General features: G+C 45.2%; 1 protein-coding gene across 2 annotated transcripts in view; it reads right to left on the minus strand.

Moving 5' to 3' along the window:
* Positions 1-3,708: 3,708 nt before the first annotated feature.
* The window catches only part of PPME1 (protein phosphatase methylesterase 1), a 48,701-nt gene continuing 34,407 nt past the window's right edge, over positions 3,709-18,002 (minus strand). For both annotated transcript variants that reach the window (XM_073334450.1, XM_073334460.1), the window contains exons 6-14: positions 17,018-17,172; positions 16,227-16,317; positions 15,700-15,765; positions 14,771-14,906; positions 13,756-13,885; positions 13,030-13,074; positions 11,761-11,825; positions 10,632-10,699; positions 3,709-9,030 (exon numbers count right to left, since the gene is read on the minus strand). In XM_073334450.1, the coding sequence (XP_073190551.1) occupies positions 9,012-9,030; positions 10,632-10,699; positions 11,761-11,825; positions 13,030-13,074; positions 13,756-13,885; positions 14,771-14,906; positions 15,700-15,765; positions 16,227-16,317; positions 17,018-17,172 (775 nt within the window). In that variant the 3' untranslated portion in view covers positions 3,709-9,011. The remainder of the gene's footprint in view (positions 9,031-10,631; positions 10,700-11,760; positions 11,826-13,029; positions 13,075-13,755; positions 13,886-14,770; positions 14,907-15,699; positions 15,766-16,226; positions 16,318-17,017; positions 17,173-18,002) is intronic.

The raw sequence follows: 18,002 nt of genomic DNA on the forward strand, positions 1-18,002 counted from the left end.
AGGCTTCAGCCAATTCCCCGCAGCTTCCCAGCCTAGGACCCCAGGGCTGTACCGTCTTGTCCTGGTCAGAAGCCTGACCAGTGTAAGTTTATTACCCAGTCCACCCCTCCCTCAATGTAGAGAGGACATGCACCAGCTCTTGTTCCTGAGCAGACTTCCCAAGCATGTCAAGCAAAACCCACTGCTTTAGGTAAAATATAAAACAGATTTATTTACTACAGAAAGATAAATTTTAAGAGATTATAAGTAGTAAGCAAACAGATCAAAGTTGGTCACCTAAGAAAGAAAGGACTTGCACTCTGAGTTCTATAAACTCGACAGGATTTGAATCGAGCAGTATCTCACCCTGATGGTATTGTTCCTTCATTCACAGGCTGAGGTTCTCCTTTCCAGCCTGGACCACCAAATGTTCGTCCTCCAGCCAGTGCTTCCAGGGGATGAGTTGTGAAGCAAATGAGGACCAGTGATGATGTCATTTTCCCTCCTTTATAGGTTTTTCCTATAAAAATCACTTGTGCCAAGTGACCCACACTGTAACAGGCAGGAGCGACGGCAGAGCAGTGTTGTTAGACCTGCGAAGAGATGGGGAGCGCAGGCCATCCTCCGCGGCACCAGCTGATCAGTGCAGGGCTTCCACCAGCACCCCTATCCATAGTACTGCACCATTGGCCGGGGGCGGGTTCGGTCTGCTCCCAACCTAGGCTACTGTTGGAAGCAACTACCAGACCTTATGTCCTCCTAAGATAGTATGGGATGTATAACGGCTATAGCCACCTGGGCTGATTTTCGGGGGGACTAGCACCCACCACTCCCCCTAGAAATCAATGCGAGCTAGACGTACTCAGCACTGTTGGAAACCAGGGCAAAAGCTTTTAAGACTGGGTGCCTAGGAGGTGGCTCCTAGAGTCCGTATTTAGGCAACACAACAGCCGTGACTGGGTTTTACAAGCGCTGGTGAGCATCCCCAGCTCCTGTTTGGCTGCAATGCGATCGAGGCGTGCTGAGCACCTCTGGAAAAAAATAATCAGCTCACTTCTCCGAGGTGCCTAAATCCAGACTTCAGAGCCTCCATTTGGGAGAATCGGAGTGCGGGTCCCTATGGATTAGATCAGCGTGTGACAGTGAGGTAAACTAGGAGATGTGGAAAGTCGCTGGAAAAAAAGCACGCCCTGAAAAACATGCCCATTGGACCTAACCTATCTCATCTCTTATTATTCAGTGTTCATATCATGGGAGTGCAAAGAGGCCAACCAAGATCGGTGCCCGATCACGCTAGGCACTACACAAACATAAATGAGCCAGCTACTTGGCTATTAGCCAAGATGGTCAAGGATGCAGTCCTGTGCTCTGGGTGTCCCTTAACCTCTGACTGCCAGAAGTTGCGACTGGATGACAAGGGATGGATCACTTGATAATTGCCCTGTTCTGTTCATTCTCTCTGAAGCACCTGGCATTAGCCACTGTTGGAAGACAGGATACTGGGCTAGATGGACCATTGGTCTGACCCAGTATGGCCGTTCTTTTGTTCTTACTCTTTCACAGTGGCGGTTCAGTAGTTAATGGAGAATCAATAGTCCTTTTATTTAAAATGTTGCCAAAACAAACTAATTATCTCCATGTTTACAGCTAGGAAATCTGGGTTATTCAATGCATCTTGCCTGCCAACCTGAACTGAGCTAACACATCAATTGCAACGAGAAGTCTAACAAGCAGGAGGGTAGTGCCACCTTGTGGCCACATTACATATGTTAGCGAAAGGAAGAAATGTCTAAGTTCATCTACGTGACAAGAGGAAGGTCCCAGCTATGATCTATGGGTGGAGAGCTGGCTGGGCCCATGGTGCTGTGATCTGTGGATGATGGAGAGTTGGATGGTGCCATGATTGTGGTTTTCCTTATTTACAGCTGTTTACCACACATTTCCCCCCCCCTTGATTTGACTTTTCCCTGTAAGGAACAGCTGCTGTTGCAGCAGCAGGCCCATTGTATATTTGTAAAGGGGGTGGGCAGGTGGCCCCTACGATGGTGAATGGCAGGAGGGGAAGTGAGGCCCGTTCACTCATAAATGGGAAGAAAGACGGGGTCTGTACAGTTATGAATAGCAGAGATGCTCCATGATCTCTATCCTCATTAAGCTTGGGGTAGCACTCACCCCCTGACACCCCCTTCAGAGGGACACAGTGGTTCATGCTATGGAGAAAGTTTAAGATCCCATTCTAATCCAACTGCTCTGAATGCAGAAGGCTCTGCCAGATGTTTGTAATGCTTTGTCAAAGCTAGTTTTAAATCATGGTTGCGGGCTGGAAAGTAACACTAACAAGGGCAGAGGTCGGCCCTGTTTGCTGCATTTAGATGTGCAGTGATGTGCTTTCTAACTGGCAGCCCAAGCACACTAAACCTGCGATAGGAAAGGCAGGCTAGGGGCTACTTGGCTGTGCATCACTAAGGATGCAGATCCTGCAACCAGAACTTAGCGAACAATGCGGTGGAGGTGGGAACCAGAAGAAAATCTAGCTCCTTTTCCCCATGCCACGTTGGTTCTGCAGGCCAACACCTTATGTTACTCACTGAAGCACCCAGCAGCTGCTCCAACTGGGTATACCCAACACGCCGGGCTATTGAGGCAGTGGGGCCTGTTTTTACAGACACTTTTTTGAGGATTCCCTACATGCTGTACAACAAGCAAGGTCTAGTGCATAGGACACTGGACTGCGGGTCAAAAGGTAGAAGCCACCTCATTACTCTTGGAATACAGCTGTCATTCTGGATTCAATGGCAACCAAGAATTGGAACTCTCCCCATTATCACAGAAACTGAAACGTCGCCAGTTACAAACAACCTACCCAATATAGCATGTCCCCACAGCGGATTTTGCTTAGACTTCTACAGAGTCCGGCTGTCCAGCACAGGCAGGGAGAATGAGAAGATGTAGCCTGTAGCTGCTTGCTCTCTTAGAAAGAAAAGGAGGACTTGTGGCACCTTAGAGACTAACAACTTTATTAGAGCATAAGCCTTCGTGAGCTACAGCTCCTACCCAAGGTTTGACACTGCCAGTGTAGAAGCAAAAAGAAAAGGAGTACTTGTGGCACCTTAGAGACTAACCAATTTATTTGAGCATAAGCTTTCGTGAGCTACAGCTCACTTCATTCATTGCTCTCTTAGGGGAGGGGTAATTCCAAATTGTCCTAGCAACACACGGGTGAGTGCACCAGAGGACACAATAGCTCGAGTGGGTTTGCAGTGTGGCTTCCCACATCCAGCTGAGGCTGACCTGGGTGCTCATTTAATTCCGCAGTGAAGATACACCCTAAATTGCTGGCGAGTTACCAATGTGACTGGAGTGGCAGTGGGGCAAAGTTTGGATTCTCCTTGTGTTTAGTGCTACATCTTTATTGTTCTACAGTACTTACAGTGAGTAGTGCTGAAGAATTCTGTAGGATAACAGAACAGGCCAAGTGGTTTGAGCACAGGACTGAAATCACGAGATACAGACTCTACTCCCAGTTCTTCCACAGACTCATTCAGGGACCACATGTGAGTCGCTCAACCTCTGTGCCTCCCTTTCCCCTTCCTGTAAAATGGGGTTAACTCTTCCCAACCTGAACTCAGTACTGTCTATAATGTTCTCAAGACCCTCAGAGAGACGGCGCAATGCAAGTGCATAGGGTGTTGAGAGAGACACAAGCCAACACACCACAGTACAGGTAACTTAACAGCCAGAGAGCCACATTTATTACTTTCAGATGTTTCTATACAGATGGGGATAACCAATCAGGGGAGTGGAAGAAAAGCACAAATTATGTGGAGAATTATTTCTCCCTTGATACATCCCTGTCACATTGGATTATGGATAGAGAAGGAAACTCAGAACATTTACAAACACAAGAGACTTCCATGAGTTACTAGAAAATAACTAAGTCTGACAAGTAATGAGAGTGATTTGAAGGCAGGCAAGACACACATCCATCCTCTCTAGGCAGTTAAAGAAAAGAAGCAAACATACCACAAGTGAATGGAAACAAGGGAGGTTTTTAAATGGAGGCTTTTCACAATGCTTTATTGTTTGTACACAAGAGTAATGGGACACTGAACAGGATACAAACAGAATGAAGCTCATACAAACTATAGGACACAGAGGGCATTCAGGAACTTCTCAGGAAGTTAGCAGATAGACACTGCCATTTTTTAAAAGGAAAAAGGTAAACGATAAGAGGTCACAAAGCTCTCCCCCCTCGCCCCCCCAGCTAGAACTGAATGTAACTTTATTAGCTCCCAAGTCTGAGCTCCAATGGCTATACACCCAATAAGGCTTGTTCCAAATAGTCAAAAGGCCAAGCACCTACCACCCTCCTGCAGGCTCATACAGGCTTGCAGGCCTGGGTGCTAGACGTGCAGTGTAAACCATCTGGAGAAACAATGAACAAACCAGACCAGGGCAGACCATACAGCCAGGAGAAAGAGGCAGACGTGTGCACAGTCGAGGGACAACGGGCAGCACAAACTGGCAATTGCTGCTCATCAGCAGGGCACCAGGCTTTGGGACTATACCAGGGCCAAAAAAATCATTTAAAAGGGGCAGTACCGTACCTAACGCACTCATGGTAGGTTTGTGAAGTGAGATTTATTTCGGCCTTATGTGAGGGTCTACGGCCAGATTTTCAGGGGCTCAGTTCCCACTGAGAACAGTGTTTGCAGCTGGATGCTGAACATGTGTGAAAATCTGGCCTCTGGAGCTTTACACTATTTTTAAGTGAACCTAAAAGTGGCAATGGAGCAGAGCGAAGCTCTCTGTGCTGGATGGCCCCACCAGTCAGCACAAACACTTGTTACTTCCTTTTCCACCATGCACCTGCTCTGTGAAATCCACACAGAACTTCCCTGGTTCAGTGACAATAGCCCTGAACGTGAGATCACAAACACCACTGTCCCACTGCAACTCATCCAAGCCACAGCCGTTGTGATGTCACAAGATGATGCATTCCCAGAACGTCTTCATTGAACCAGAAAGTACCAAGTCACAACGTAGGTTTGTACTGAATTTCTGCCGAGCACAGCACAATCATCTGGCTGGCCTGGAGACGGAAGCTGTCTAGTCCCCGAATGGATATGGCATATGGAGTAATGCAAGCGCAAGTCTCCCCCCTGCCCTTGAGCGATCTTTAGGAGGCAAGAGGGTAGGTCATTCTGCAATGCCCCAGTTCAAGTCTTAGCCCAGTACTGACACATGATCAACAAGGGAGCCAACTTGCTATGTGATACAGAGAAGTTTTTTAAGAACAGGTGCAAGACCACAAACGTTTCACAGCCAGCAGACAGGAACTTTGTCACCACTACTATTGGCTCCATTGGGCAATTGAGTAGGGTCTGTGCTCCCACCACTGAGCTATCCACTTATTCCCCTGCTTTTTACCCAGCTGGTGTATTCTGATAAACACGACTAGCTTCAGGGATTCTACTCCTCAATACTAATGACAGGTCACAACCTTAATGTAATGCTGTAGGGTTTGGGATTTTTACTGGAGGGGTCTTATTATTCAGAACAGTTGCTTCCATTTAGGGTGGACAAAATATTTAGTTGGCTTTGGTCTAATCTCCAGCCCACTGCGGTTTTGAAAGTGTGTGAGACAAGGCCAGGTTGAGAGGAAAAGGAAAAAAGACAAGCCTTAAAAGAAAATCCAGCTCCAGACAACAGCCCAAGTCAGCAAGCGTGTTAATGTAAAGAGACAGCCCTTTGATTTTCAGCTGCGCACTCCTCCAGACTACAGTGTTCCCTAACACCAGACTAGTGTAACTTCCATTAAGATAGAAGTATGTGTAAATGAGCAGCATGCAGCTCTATTCCCAGGAACAAAGCAGGGCTGCACATTCCTGGAATACCAGAGAGGTTTGGGTTTTTAACAAACAAACCTTCTGTGGTCCTCAAGGCTCCTATATTTGGTTCAGATAACCCTGGGCTTTTAGCAAGACTACTCCTGCATTAAGTCCGATTTAAAAAACCCCCAACCTTAAATAAACCAGACTCTCAAATAAACAAATTGTGTCTTGTGTTAGTTAAGACACGAGATTTTTTCCATGGTTAAAGGCTCCATTGATCCTTAATCTAATGCAACCTGAACAGAGGCAAGAGAGATCTCTAAATAGTTAAGGATGCAATATAGAAATGGTACCCCTTTTCATTAATGTCCCCTTCCTCCCCTGTAATGTTTGCCTTTTACACAGGGGCATTAAAAATGTCACTAAGAAAATGCTGCAGGTGTGTTAGACTCACAAAGGTTGATGTAGTTCAACCAAAGTAGTCACCCCTGCACACAATTTTCTCCCCTGCCCTTTGAATCTGCTTTTCACAAACCTAAAGCTAGTTGGATCCTTGCAAAGAACATCCATTCTCTGCTACAAGCCAGGACTTGGAGAGCTTGGCGTAAAACATAGCCACACCAGAAGAGGTTGTGAAATATTTATTTTTCATAAAACAAGGTCATAGTTGCCAAGGTGTAACAACCAAAAAACATTTCCAGGGAGCCAATGGCACAGTGCATGGAAATGTAGCCCCTCACCCCCCTTGTGGTGTGATAGCAAAGGCTGAAATAGAAGGTATTTTACTCTTTGTGGGGCCATCTGATAAACCAGTTCCCTTCTCTAGAAAGGGAGAGGACAGCAGAAGAGGTGAACATGGGGCGCTATCTAATGTAGTAACCCACAGGAGATTTAAGCACATGACAGAATTTGACTCTAAGTAGACTATTCACATGCTTGAAATTAAACAACGAGGGCCTTGGTTAACGCTGCATTACCACTGCTTTGGTTCCCGCCCCTACAAACAGTTTGACAACCAGAGTAATCTGAAAAGGGTCAAGAACCTTGCAAGACTGCCAAGATATGCAGTGGGGGAAGTGGAGTTTTTTGTTGGGTTTTCCAATTATAAACTGACTTTTCAATTATCGGAAGCCATGAAACTAATCAGCAGACAAACTGGAATGGACTTAGTCCAGGGTCCGTATTGGTCAGTGAGCAGAATCACATGGTGAAGCAATGCCAGATTGTGACTGATAGGGAGGGCTATACAAGGAGCCAAAAATCGCTTGTTTAGTACCTCAGCATCAGTTGCCTAAGTGTCGCATTGGACACAGAACTCACCTGGAATTGCAAATTCTCATTTCTAATCCAGCGGTTTCAGACTCTGGTGGTGGTGCGGGTGAAATATGCAGCCAGGCCACAGCTGAAAAGTCCACCACTGAGGGCTTGTCTACACAACCGCGCGGGGTCGATCTAAGATACACAACTTCAGCTAAGGGAATAATGTCACTGAAGTCGACGTACTTAAATCTACTTCCTGCGGTGTCTTCACTGCGGTAAGTCGATGGCTGACGCTCTCCCGTCAACTCCGCTTGCACTTTTCGTTCTGGTAGAGTACCAGAGTCAACGGGAGAGTGCTCAGCCGTCGATTTATCACGTCTAGACTAGACGCGATAAATCAACCCTCGCTGGATCGATCGCAGTCCGCCAATCCGGTGGGTAGTGTAGACAAGCCCTTAATGTGTGTGTGAATCAGATAGAAGAGAACAATAGTTCTCCCTCATGGTAAACAATATGCTTGACTGGGCTTTACCTGCTATTTGTGCCATTTCCCCCTCATCCCTACCAGCACAGCACAAACGTAAAGGATTTACTAGGACTGTCATAGGATACACCCGCCACCATTACATCTCCAAGACCAGGCGAGTAACAGAGCTGTGCTTCAACTAGCAGAGTCACATCATCACTTGGCATGAAACGGTCAAAGAATAAAGCCTCATTTTTATTAGTTCAAGAACATCAGGATATTGTTGCAAATAGCTCCAAGTGCAACTGTTCTATTGCTCCCGTGGGGGATTTCATAGGAGGTGAAAAGGATCTAACAAATTATCCCGGGCTGGCCTGTGCCCTGAAGAAACTCTCTCTCATAGTAACCGCATTAATAAAAGACCTGAACATGATCAGTGCTAAACATCGAATACAGAACAGTGACTTTCCCACAATACACTGAGCAGGGCCTCACATGGCAAGCATGGCAAGCAACTGCTTAGGCCAGGGTCAGACTGCTGGTGGGATTTCCCCCCAAGTCCCTATCTCTCCCTACTGCTGGCTAGCTCAGCATTCCATCCACTGCCCGGTCTGTCTACTTGCCTCCTAAAAACTGCCTGAGGTGCCAATCTCCACTCACTTGTGTGCGGTGACAAGAGGTGCAGAACCAGGTAGGCAGAAACTCCACAAGCAGAGAATAGCCACTGGCCTGTTTCTGACAGATCATGATGTTACTGGTGATATTGTGGTTTCCCCTTTAAATGTAGAGCCCCAGGCCACTGAGTGCCTGCCATAGAGTGAAGTGCTGAGGCCGGAGACCCCAGGAGTGAACTTGTCAAGGAAGCAACAGGACCCCGCACAGGAGCTCATGGTCCCATTTTCCCAGTCCTGCCCTTAGTGGAACTGGAAGGGAAGGTAATTCATAGTGCAGTCGGTTCTCTCCCCCACAATTTACAGGCCCTAAAAATCATGCAGCCAGCCCTGGGGAGACGAAAAACTCAAAAGAAGCCGGTTCCTCAGGCTTAAAAAAAAAGCAAAAGCTCTTGTGGGGCCTTTCCCATATAGTTCCACGAAGAAATCCTGACGCCTTCAGATTTGCTGCAATGCCCCTTGGGGAATCCGATCTGCCTGAAGTCCCTTAGTGATTGTGTCCAACAAAGCCTGAGGATTCGCAGAGATAAGAGAGATGTTCTACTACTCGGGGTTTCAGGCTGTCTTTCCTTGCGGCAGCGGAGAGGAGCCCATGTCCAAGAGACCGACGAGCTTCACAAGGACTCCGATACGAGCTGTCTGCCGGCAAGGAAATTCCTAGAAACCAGCTCTACAGGACTGATCTCCTGCCAATTTCTTGTCATTGCTGAACTGGGTAGATGAGAAGGATATGGATACATCACAGTGGCCTCTGGTGCAGTTTATTTACAATGGAACTCAGTGCTGGAGAACATCAGGATATTAACAAGCAGGAAACACACTGGCAGGGGAGAGAAGAATATCACCGTACATTAAATCTCAAGGATCCTCCGTAAAATTCAAATCCACACCACCCAAGGTAACTCGCTAATGCTAATGAAGCTGAAACTTAAAGGATCTAAAATGTAGGTTAAGTCTTCATGGGCAATATCCCAGTTAGGTGCATGCAGATAGAATAGCAATTCTAGATACACAGCTCTCACTATTACTAGTTTTATCCTGCTCTCTATGGCTTAAAGCAGCAGACTGCAGTAGGTACAACAAACTGCCCATCCCTCAGATGCACCTCTCTTGAAGCCGCTGTCAAGTACAACCAGGATAGCAGCATCAGCAAGCTAATGCCTTATAATCCTCAGCAATAACTTGCCAAAGCCTGCTACAGGCTCAGACGCAGCATAATGTTGCCCTGGCGACTTCTCCCGCTTCCATTGCTTTAAAACATACCCAACACCCTGTACCCTTTCCTCAGGCTTCCGATTCATATTGTTAATCGTTCTACACTCCTCCCGCCTTTCACCCTGAAGAGCCTGGGATGGGTTCACCCGCTCATCGATACCACTTCCCCTAAAAACACAGTCACTTCGGGGATGGAACATGATAACTTTTGTGGCCTCGTAACTCTGAACCAAAGTTTTTCTTCATTAAATCTTCAGGAGGAATTTTGGGACAGAGGAATTATTGCCCATGACATGTGGGTTAACCTGCCTTTTCTTACAGATCTGTAATGACAGGTGGCCAGAACAACACTGTTTCACACCTCATCTGAATGTAGTCCCTCCAGCAGCTCAATGCCCCCTCCCAACAGGTCAGTATTGCCTGTTGTAAATACGATTAGGAGATACTGGGAGTCAACATGCAGCAGCCTGCAGAGTTCATTCACCTTCAGCGTTTCTTCTACGTTATCTCGGCTCATCAACCGCACTGCCAGGAGAGGAGCTTTGGCTCCTGAAGTTCATTATGATGGGAGACTACTTTAGATATTGTGGGTGACACAGCCGTGAGATTTGAGAAGCAAAGTATGCAGCTTTAAGCTTTAAATGCATGTTCTTGCTAATGTTTCTTAGCAGGAGGAAACATGCTGGAAATTGCATTTTTCCATGACAGAGATCCAGATTACAAGAACAGCCATAGCGATTCTTAGAAATTGGAAGATCTTCTCCACCACATTATGCAGGTCATTCTTGGGTCCTAAACTATTTACAGTGACTGGGTCTGTTTAACAAAATTCAATGCAATTGCTAGTTTTGCCCCATCAGGGACAAGGATTTCCACCACAAAGAAATAAATCAGCTAGGTCAGGCCCACGTCTTCTCCTCCCTCCAAGTCTGAGTGTTTTATTATCACAATTAGTAAGTTCAAATATGAGACGTTTAGAGACGGTGACAGCTTTACACACTGAACATGAAACACAATACTGCCTGTGATCTAGGCTGCATACTGACATGCTGCTTTTAATGTTACATTAAAGCTCCAAGTTGATCCTTACTTCCCTTTCCACCCAACCACTTGTTATACTCATCTCTCCCCACCCTGGATGCACACAAGGAATGCAAGGGGGGTCAGGAAGAGAATCATGCAGCCCGAGGACTCAGAGATCCTTACCACTGAAATCCACCAATTGGTTCTGTAAACCGGTGACGGATCAAGAAAGTTGCAACAGCTTCAGCAACCTGAAGGGAGGTAGGGGGGAAGGAATCAGAGTTTAAAGGGACACAGTCAACTTGAAGCCTGGTCAGTTTCAAAATTTAAAGTAGTTCAAAGTACTACATCTTCCTCCCATTATTTTAAACTGTTCCCCCACCCTCCCACCTCTGTATGAAACATCTCACAAAAGGGATAAATGTCTATATACTACCAAGGACCCAGTGAAACCGACCATGCATCAAGTGCACAACTGAAAAAAAAAAATGTTTTTTTCACCATCTTCTTCAATTACAGTAATTTAGGCATGTACTATAGTAGGTAAAAAAAGACAATTGTGATTTAAGTTGGTGTCCCTTTAAGGATTAGCTCAGAGCAGCAAATTACTTGTATCACGCTTTACAAATAACTTTTCTTCCAAACATCTCATGAAGATAGGTAAAAATATCCCCATTTTACAAGGGTGAGGCACAGAGTGGTTAAGTGACTCAAAGCCACACAGTCAATAGTAGAGCCGAGATAAGAACTCCCACGTTCATTTCCAGACGTGCTCAGTCCACACCACCATTCTATTTACTGGCACACTAGCGTGAGTGAAATACTAAAGTGTCACTGTTTGTCAGTACATAAACTGCTACAATAATGTTTATACGACGTTTTCTAAATTTTAAACTACTTAGTTTTAATAAGACATTATCCCTCTACGAAAGCAGCCACCTGCACTGAAGGCTGGAGGGGGAAGGGAAAAGCTGAGCTAACCCAAGAGAAGTTAAGGATGGAAAATCCCATGCTGCATTTTAAGTACTGTATCATTGAGTCAGTTATACACCACCACTGGCCCCCGACACAGGTAAAGCTGTAACGCAGGTGGGACCTGTCTCCCCACAAGCAGACTAAAGTCTTGGCCAGTCAGGCTCTCAAGGCAGCTTCACGGATATGATTTAGTCCCATCTGCTCCATCAGTAACCAGGTCTCCTTATAGGTGTGGTGCACGTAAGGCCTATGAGGTTTGCCCTCGGTTTTGTATTAGCGATGGACCCATTTTGCATGTAACTCGTAAACGGACTGCTACCAAAGCTTTGCGGCTCACCTTGTCTGGAGCATCTTCGTGGACTGCATGGCCACACTGAGGGAGGACTTGCATCTGGAACTTTCCTGCAGACCAAACAGTCATTGCAGCTACTTTTAGAGTGAACGTATCCCTCCCTGGCAATGACTCAGGCATGTGTTACATGCAACCGCAGAAGCCAACCCCTATAAAGGCTAAAGGCAGGGACCGAACTTAAGGTGCAAAAATATTCTGCGCTTTTATGGGCATTTCTACTAGAGATCTCAAACTCTTTACAAGTTAGCCCCACTGTCGTATCTAGCAGATGAGGACTCAAGAAGCTATGTTTGACACCAGATGTCAAACAGCAGCATATGGAGAACACAAAGCTTCTGCAGGAGGCAAGAACCTGCCTTCTTACTTGTGCAGGAGCTCTGAATTAACTACAACCATGTTCACTCACTATCTTCTTAATCCTTAATTCCCAAGAGCTTTGTATTAAATGCTATCCCATCTTTGTGACATGAATGTAGCTGTCAAACCTACCACACCAGGACCTTTATCCAATCATCCATTTTCCCTTCCAATATCCAATTTCCAAAGAAAACAGTGATGGGGATTGGACGGGGAAAGATGCTAATGTAACTGTCAAGCATTATTAGAGGTGGTTGTCCTGGGACCAGCACGGCTACATTATACAGACAAGGGGTGAGGGAATATTGTTTATTGGACCAACTTCTGTTGGAGAGAGACAAGCTTTCGTGCTTACACAGAACTCTTCTTCAGGTCATAAGCTCGGAAGCTGGTCCAGTAAAAGATATTACCTCCCCTGCCATGTCTCTCAAGCATTAGTAGAAGTCTGCCAGCACCAGAAAGAGAGATGGTTTCAGGTGGCACCAGGTGGTGCAACTAGGCACAATGGGATGGAATTAAAAGAAAACAGACTGAAAATCAGGAAAAGCTTCCTAATGGCAAAACTGAAAATCACAGAAAGATCCCCACGAGACATGACAAAGCCCCATCACTTGAATATTTAATACCAGACTGAACAAAAGCAATATCACAGCCCTGCATCAGCACCAGGGTGATTGGCAAGATCTAATAACTCCTCTAGCTTCCATTACAGAGAATCATAGACAAGGGATCACACTGTTACTCTGGGGATTAACTACATTCTTTAATGCTGGTTTGTCTCAATACAGATTGCCCTGGCCAGGACCATTTCAGCCTTCTTCTCCAGCTCTCTTTCACTCTCTGCAACATAAACTATCCCCTGAAAGAGCATTATAGCTAGCAGTATTAAATATTTACCTTGCATCTGTCCAATTGTTAGATCTTTATCCAGCCTGTCAACACCTGGAATAAAGCAAACGGATGTGTTGGGGAGAAGCCAGGGAGAGAGCGTCTAGTCAGGTCCTGCTAAGACTTTGCAAAAGATGTTTGGTGTGAAAAAATGGAATAGAAACAGCATCTCGACACTCACTAGACTGTTTCCCTGCTGCACATCAGGAGCATACAGCGACAGGAGAGGATCACTGCCAAAAACTTGAAGGAACATTCATCCATCCATCTTCCCAGACATCATTAAATGGCACTCAACTATGGGAGACTCAGTGTTCCCTATCACAGGGGACTGGAGGCTGATAGGGATTGGTCTTGGAATACTGATCCTTTCACCTTCAGGTCATGAGTTCAAATCCAGCCCAGGACTGCAGTAATTAAGTGATTACTCCCGTGGGTTGGCTTGGGTCTCAGTCCTGTTCCTAGCAGAACATTAGCTCAATTCTACAACTGCAACACCTGCCAGACAGCTGAGGCACAGTATCACAATACGCATATTTAATCCCACAATTCCCATGTGCATGTTGCAGAGAGACTAAAATGACTTGCCCAGTCTCTCAAAGTACATAGAAGGGCCAGGATAGAATCCAGACCAGTATCTTAGCCACAGTTTTTCCCTTCCCTCCTCTAAAACACAGGCTGAATGTAATCAAAGTGAATGACAGCTCGAACTAAGGAGAAAAAGGAAACACCTACCCGCTAAAAGCAGCAGCTTTGGAGTAGAACAACTGAGGAAGAGGTTCGATAAGCCCCTGAACCACCCCTCCCAGTACTTTTCGGTTTTCGACAGTTCGATTCGCCATGTATACAGATGTTCTTTCTTCGTCTACAGGGGGGACAAAGAGCTCAGCATTAGTATTCAACTGAAACGAGCGTAGAATGAACCTCAGCAAAGCGCCACTTGGAAGACAAAGTAAAAGCACAGAGTCAAATGCGGATGCGACTAACGTCAGTTTGCCCCCCATGTGTTGCCCTAACTAGGCAACCTTGCTCACAAAGACCGGATCACCCTCTTAACCCTGAACGTGCTCGCTCCATGTCACAGTAAGTTAACGGGGCTGCACATGCTGTACCTGGGGCGTTGAGCAAGAGAGGCCTTCCATTTCCAGACTGTCAGTCTGCCCCCTTTCACCGGAACTAAAAATTCACGCAGAAAGACACCTGGACCTGTCCTTCCATGAAGCCTGGGCAAGACACAGTTTTGCAGCACCATGCACGAATAGCTTTACATGTGGGAATAAGACTGTTAGGTCATATGGTCTACACCACGCAGCAGAAACCGATGAGCCTTTATAATATGATGAAATAGAGTCAGGACCCAGCACATACTGACTTACTGGACAAGAAAGTAGTTCCTTTCTAGACCATATACAATGGCCACGTTCATGAACATCTAGAAACACTTTCAAGTGGTAACTCACAATGTAGCCAGCAGTCCAAGACCAAGGCCCAAACTCAGACCTGGAGCAAGCAATGAGGTCGCAGGAGTTACTCCTGTTTACACTGAGGCCCTGAATGAGAGCTGAACAATTGCTCACTGCTCCTTCTTTGGAGAACTTTTACATGTCCCATAGGCACCTAGCTCCATGGAAGCATCTCCTTTGCTGGCTGCATGGTTGCCTTCTTGCTCCCTATAGATCGTCAGATACCCTAGAGAGGAAGAGGCTAGTGAAGACATTAGTTCCAGCAGAACACAGTGAAAACTCCCCACCTCTGTATCATCTTCCTTCTTCCTTTTGTTAACAGATCCTCTTCCTTCATAGTCTTCTTCCTCTTCCTCCTCCTCCTCCTCAATAATCCCTTCTACTATAGCTTTAGGGACCTCAGGACTAGCAGCATCTTCACACCTGGTAAAATAGGACTGGAAATTGATTCCTTTTCCATTGTGAAAAGCAACATCTTAACGATTCTAGGAGAGACCACCTGCACCTAAAAGGATAGAATTGGCTTTCTCAGAGAGACTGGCTGATCTGAGGCTCTACCACATCAAGGAGAAAGAAAGGAAGTGTCCAGGTCAAATGAGCAAAATTAGTTTTTTTTATGACAATACTGGAATATAAACAATAGAAACACCTGATGCTGCTGGCAAGCATCATGTGTTGTATAGGATTACGGTGCAATACACAGATTACTTTCATCACCACTCAACTCCACCACCTTTGGAGTGTAATGGACAGCTATTTAACAATGCACAGCAGCAGGAGGACAGCAAGTGAAAAATACCATATTCAGTTGAATTGTCAGGAGGAATTTAGGGGCCAAATTTCTGAAGGCACATCCAGCTAGTCTACTGGTGTGAGCAAATCTTTGCATGGGCCATTGCACACCCATTGTTTTGCGCTCTATCATTTGCATGTACAAATGGCTTTTGCACAGTAAAAAAAAAAGTATCCTTGATGGGTAATTACATTCTACCCTAGTGAAATTTTGACTGACATTCCTAACCATAGGAACGTGGATGGTTGTAAATGGTTTAGTACTACTTTCCTCACCCTCTGTGGTCAGCCTTGGCAGGTAAGTTCAAGGAGGACCGGATATCTGCTAGAAGATGGATTTGATTTTTTTTTAAAGTACACTTATGCTCTGTTACCGATTTGGGATCTTAAAACATTTAAGAAGGTTTTAGAAAACAAAACCTACTGTTTGATTTGGCCAACCATAGAAACTCTGGCTGATTCGAGATTTCTTATCTGTCCACTTTTTAAACTAGAAAAAAAAAAAGGGAAAAGGGGGAATCAAAATGGTCAAACATCAAGGGTCAATTGCATACATTAATCTAGTATCATTCAATATTTAATAGGTCCAGTAATAATAGGAGCACTCCCAAGTTCACCCTGTGAGCACTCATCTCGAATACAGAGATGTGGCATACAAACACTGGAGTTCCCAGGATGCTATGATTATCGAGATGTTTATATGGCTCTCACATCACTGTGATCGAGCATCTCATAAACATTAATGACTATCTTCACAATGCCCTTGCAGGGCAGTGAAGTATAATGCCCACTCTGAAGATGGGAGAATTGCATTGGTAGTCAGAAACAGAACTCAGGCCTCTGGTGCGCCAATCCAATGCCTTAACCACAAGACCATCCTTCTTCCAAGATCAATTGCAGAATTAACAGTACAATGAAGATTTCTGAAGAGTATACAAACTTGCACATTACCTCCACTCAATTGCATTCTCAATTGACTTGAACGTTTTGGGACGACCCCGTAAGAAATTCTGCATGCTGTTCAACGCGTCCATGGCTGTGCCTAAAAACAAACGTTTTGACTTAAATGAACCCAACATCTGACAACATCCTTGCAACAGTTCTCAAAGGTCTTGGCATATGACAGTGTGAACTATGTGAGGGAGAGAACTGAGGCAAATTTCATGATATAAGATAAGTTGATTAACAGAGTTATAGTCATGAACTATACACAGCTGCTCCAAACCAGCTTTCACACAGTTTTTCCAAAAAACTGGTTTCCAGGTCTGCAACTCTAAGTTCTTTGCTTCCCGCATCCACGTTAACAGCTCTTACAGGTATTCTATCATTACAATAAATCTATCAGCAAAACCTCCGGTAGCTGTAACAGTATCAGGGCTTGTATAGTTTTGTACACTGCTGCCATTAGAGGGTGAACAGGTCTGATATTTTAGGCAGAGAGCAGTGGTGACACTATATGGTTCAGTAAGACACTCCCCAGCAATCGTGGTCCTTGTTATAAGAATGGGTGGTGCACAGCAATCATGATAAACAAAATCAAATGGAAAATTCCAAAACAAAAGGCTAAGGTGATGCTAACTATACCATACAATAGCTGGCATAAGAGAAGAGAAAGCTTCATACAGTTAACACAACTGAGAAAGACCTCCCAGGCCCAACAAAGTTAATAGGGAAGGAGAGAGGAAGACAGAACATAACAGATGATACTGTCCAAGGAGATAACAAAAACAACAACAACTTACCTTCCACGACATCAATCATGCAAAGACCCAATAAACTGGGTACCAAATTGGATGCTGCTGTGTGCACTGCAATAGCCCCACCCATACTGTGCCCAATCAGCATGATTGGAGGTGGGAGGTCCCCGTACATAGCTTCAACCACGTTTCCAACATCTCTGGTAAAGGAAGAGAGACAGAAGGTTGGCATTCTTTCCCAATGTGTTTCTGAAGCAGATTTGTAAAAACACACCAGCAGGGGAATTGAAAAATTCAATATGAAAAACTTACGCTGAACCCTCTGCTTTTATTTCCTACTCTTCCCTAATACGGAGTTTCTTTGCACATTTGCCTTTTAAGTTAGATCATCTGCCCCAATGGTAATAGATATGGAAGTCTAGTCTCTTATCAATGGCCAGGGATTCATGAAAGCCCTCAAAGCACATGCTTAACATTAAACAAGTGCTTTCCTGAATCAGGGATATAAGGATGTAATTCCCATTTCTGTTAACAGGAGATGCTGTCTAAAGTGGGAGACTAGACCACCCCGCCCCAGGTCTGTGGAGCACAAAACAAACTACAGGCGAGGTGAGGAAACTAATCAATTCTCCTGCTTTCTCAGCCCTAATCATTGAGAACCTAAACACACACCAGCCACCAGGATTGCAAGAGGTTGGGCATATAGAACAGAAGCAAAACGTGTTCTCTCTCTCTCTGTGGAAGATAAGCTCTTTGGGGCAGGGACCCTATGAACCAGTATGAAGCCAAAGTACCAAGCATATTGTTATATTCAGGTTCTTATAACACTTGTCACTGCAGTATCTGAGCACCTTTTGGAAAGAGTATAGTAAATAGTTTAAGGGACACAAATAAAAAAATGCATACAGGCTTTCTTGGCTGTAACAAAAATTTTGAAGGAGAAGGTAGTTAAGGACACTGAAGTCAATGGTAAATGGGACAAAATACAACATGGTTTTACAAAAAGTAGATCGTGCCAAACCAACCTGAT

Source organism: Lepidochelys kempii, chromosome 1, assembly GCF_965140265.1.
Source record: "Lepidochelys kempii isolate rLepKem1 chromosome 1, rLepKem1.hap2, whole genome shotgun sequence".
NCBI classification, from domain to species: Eukaryota; Metazoa; Chordata; order Testudines; family Cheloniidae; genus Lepidochelys; species Lepidochelys kempii.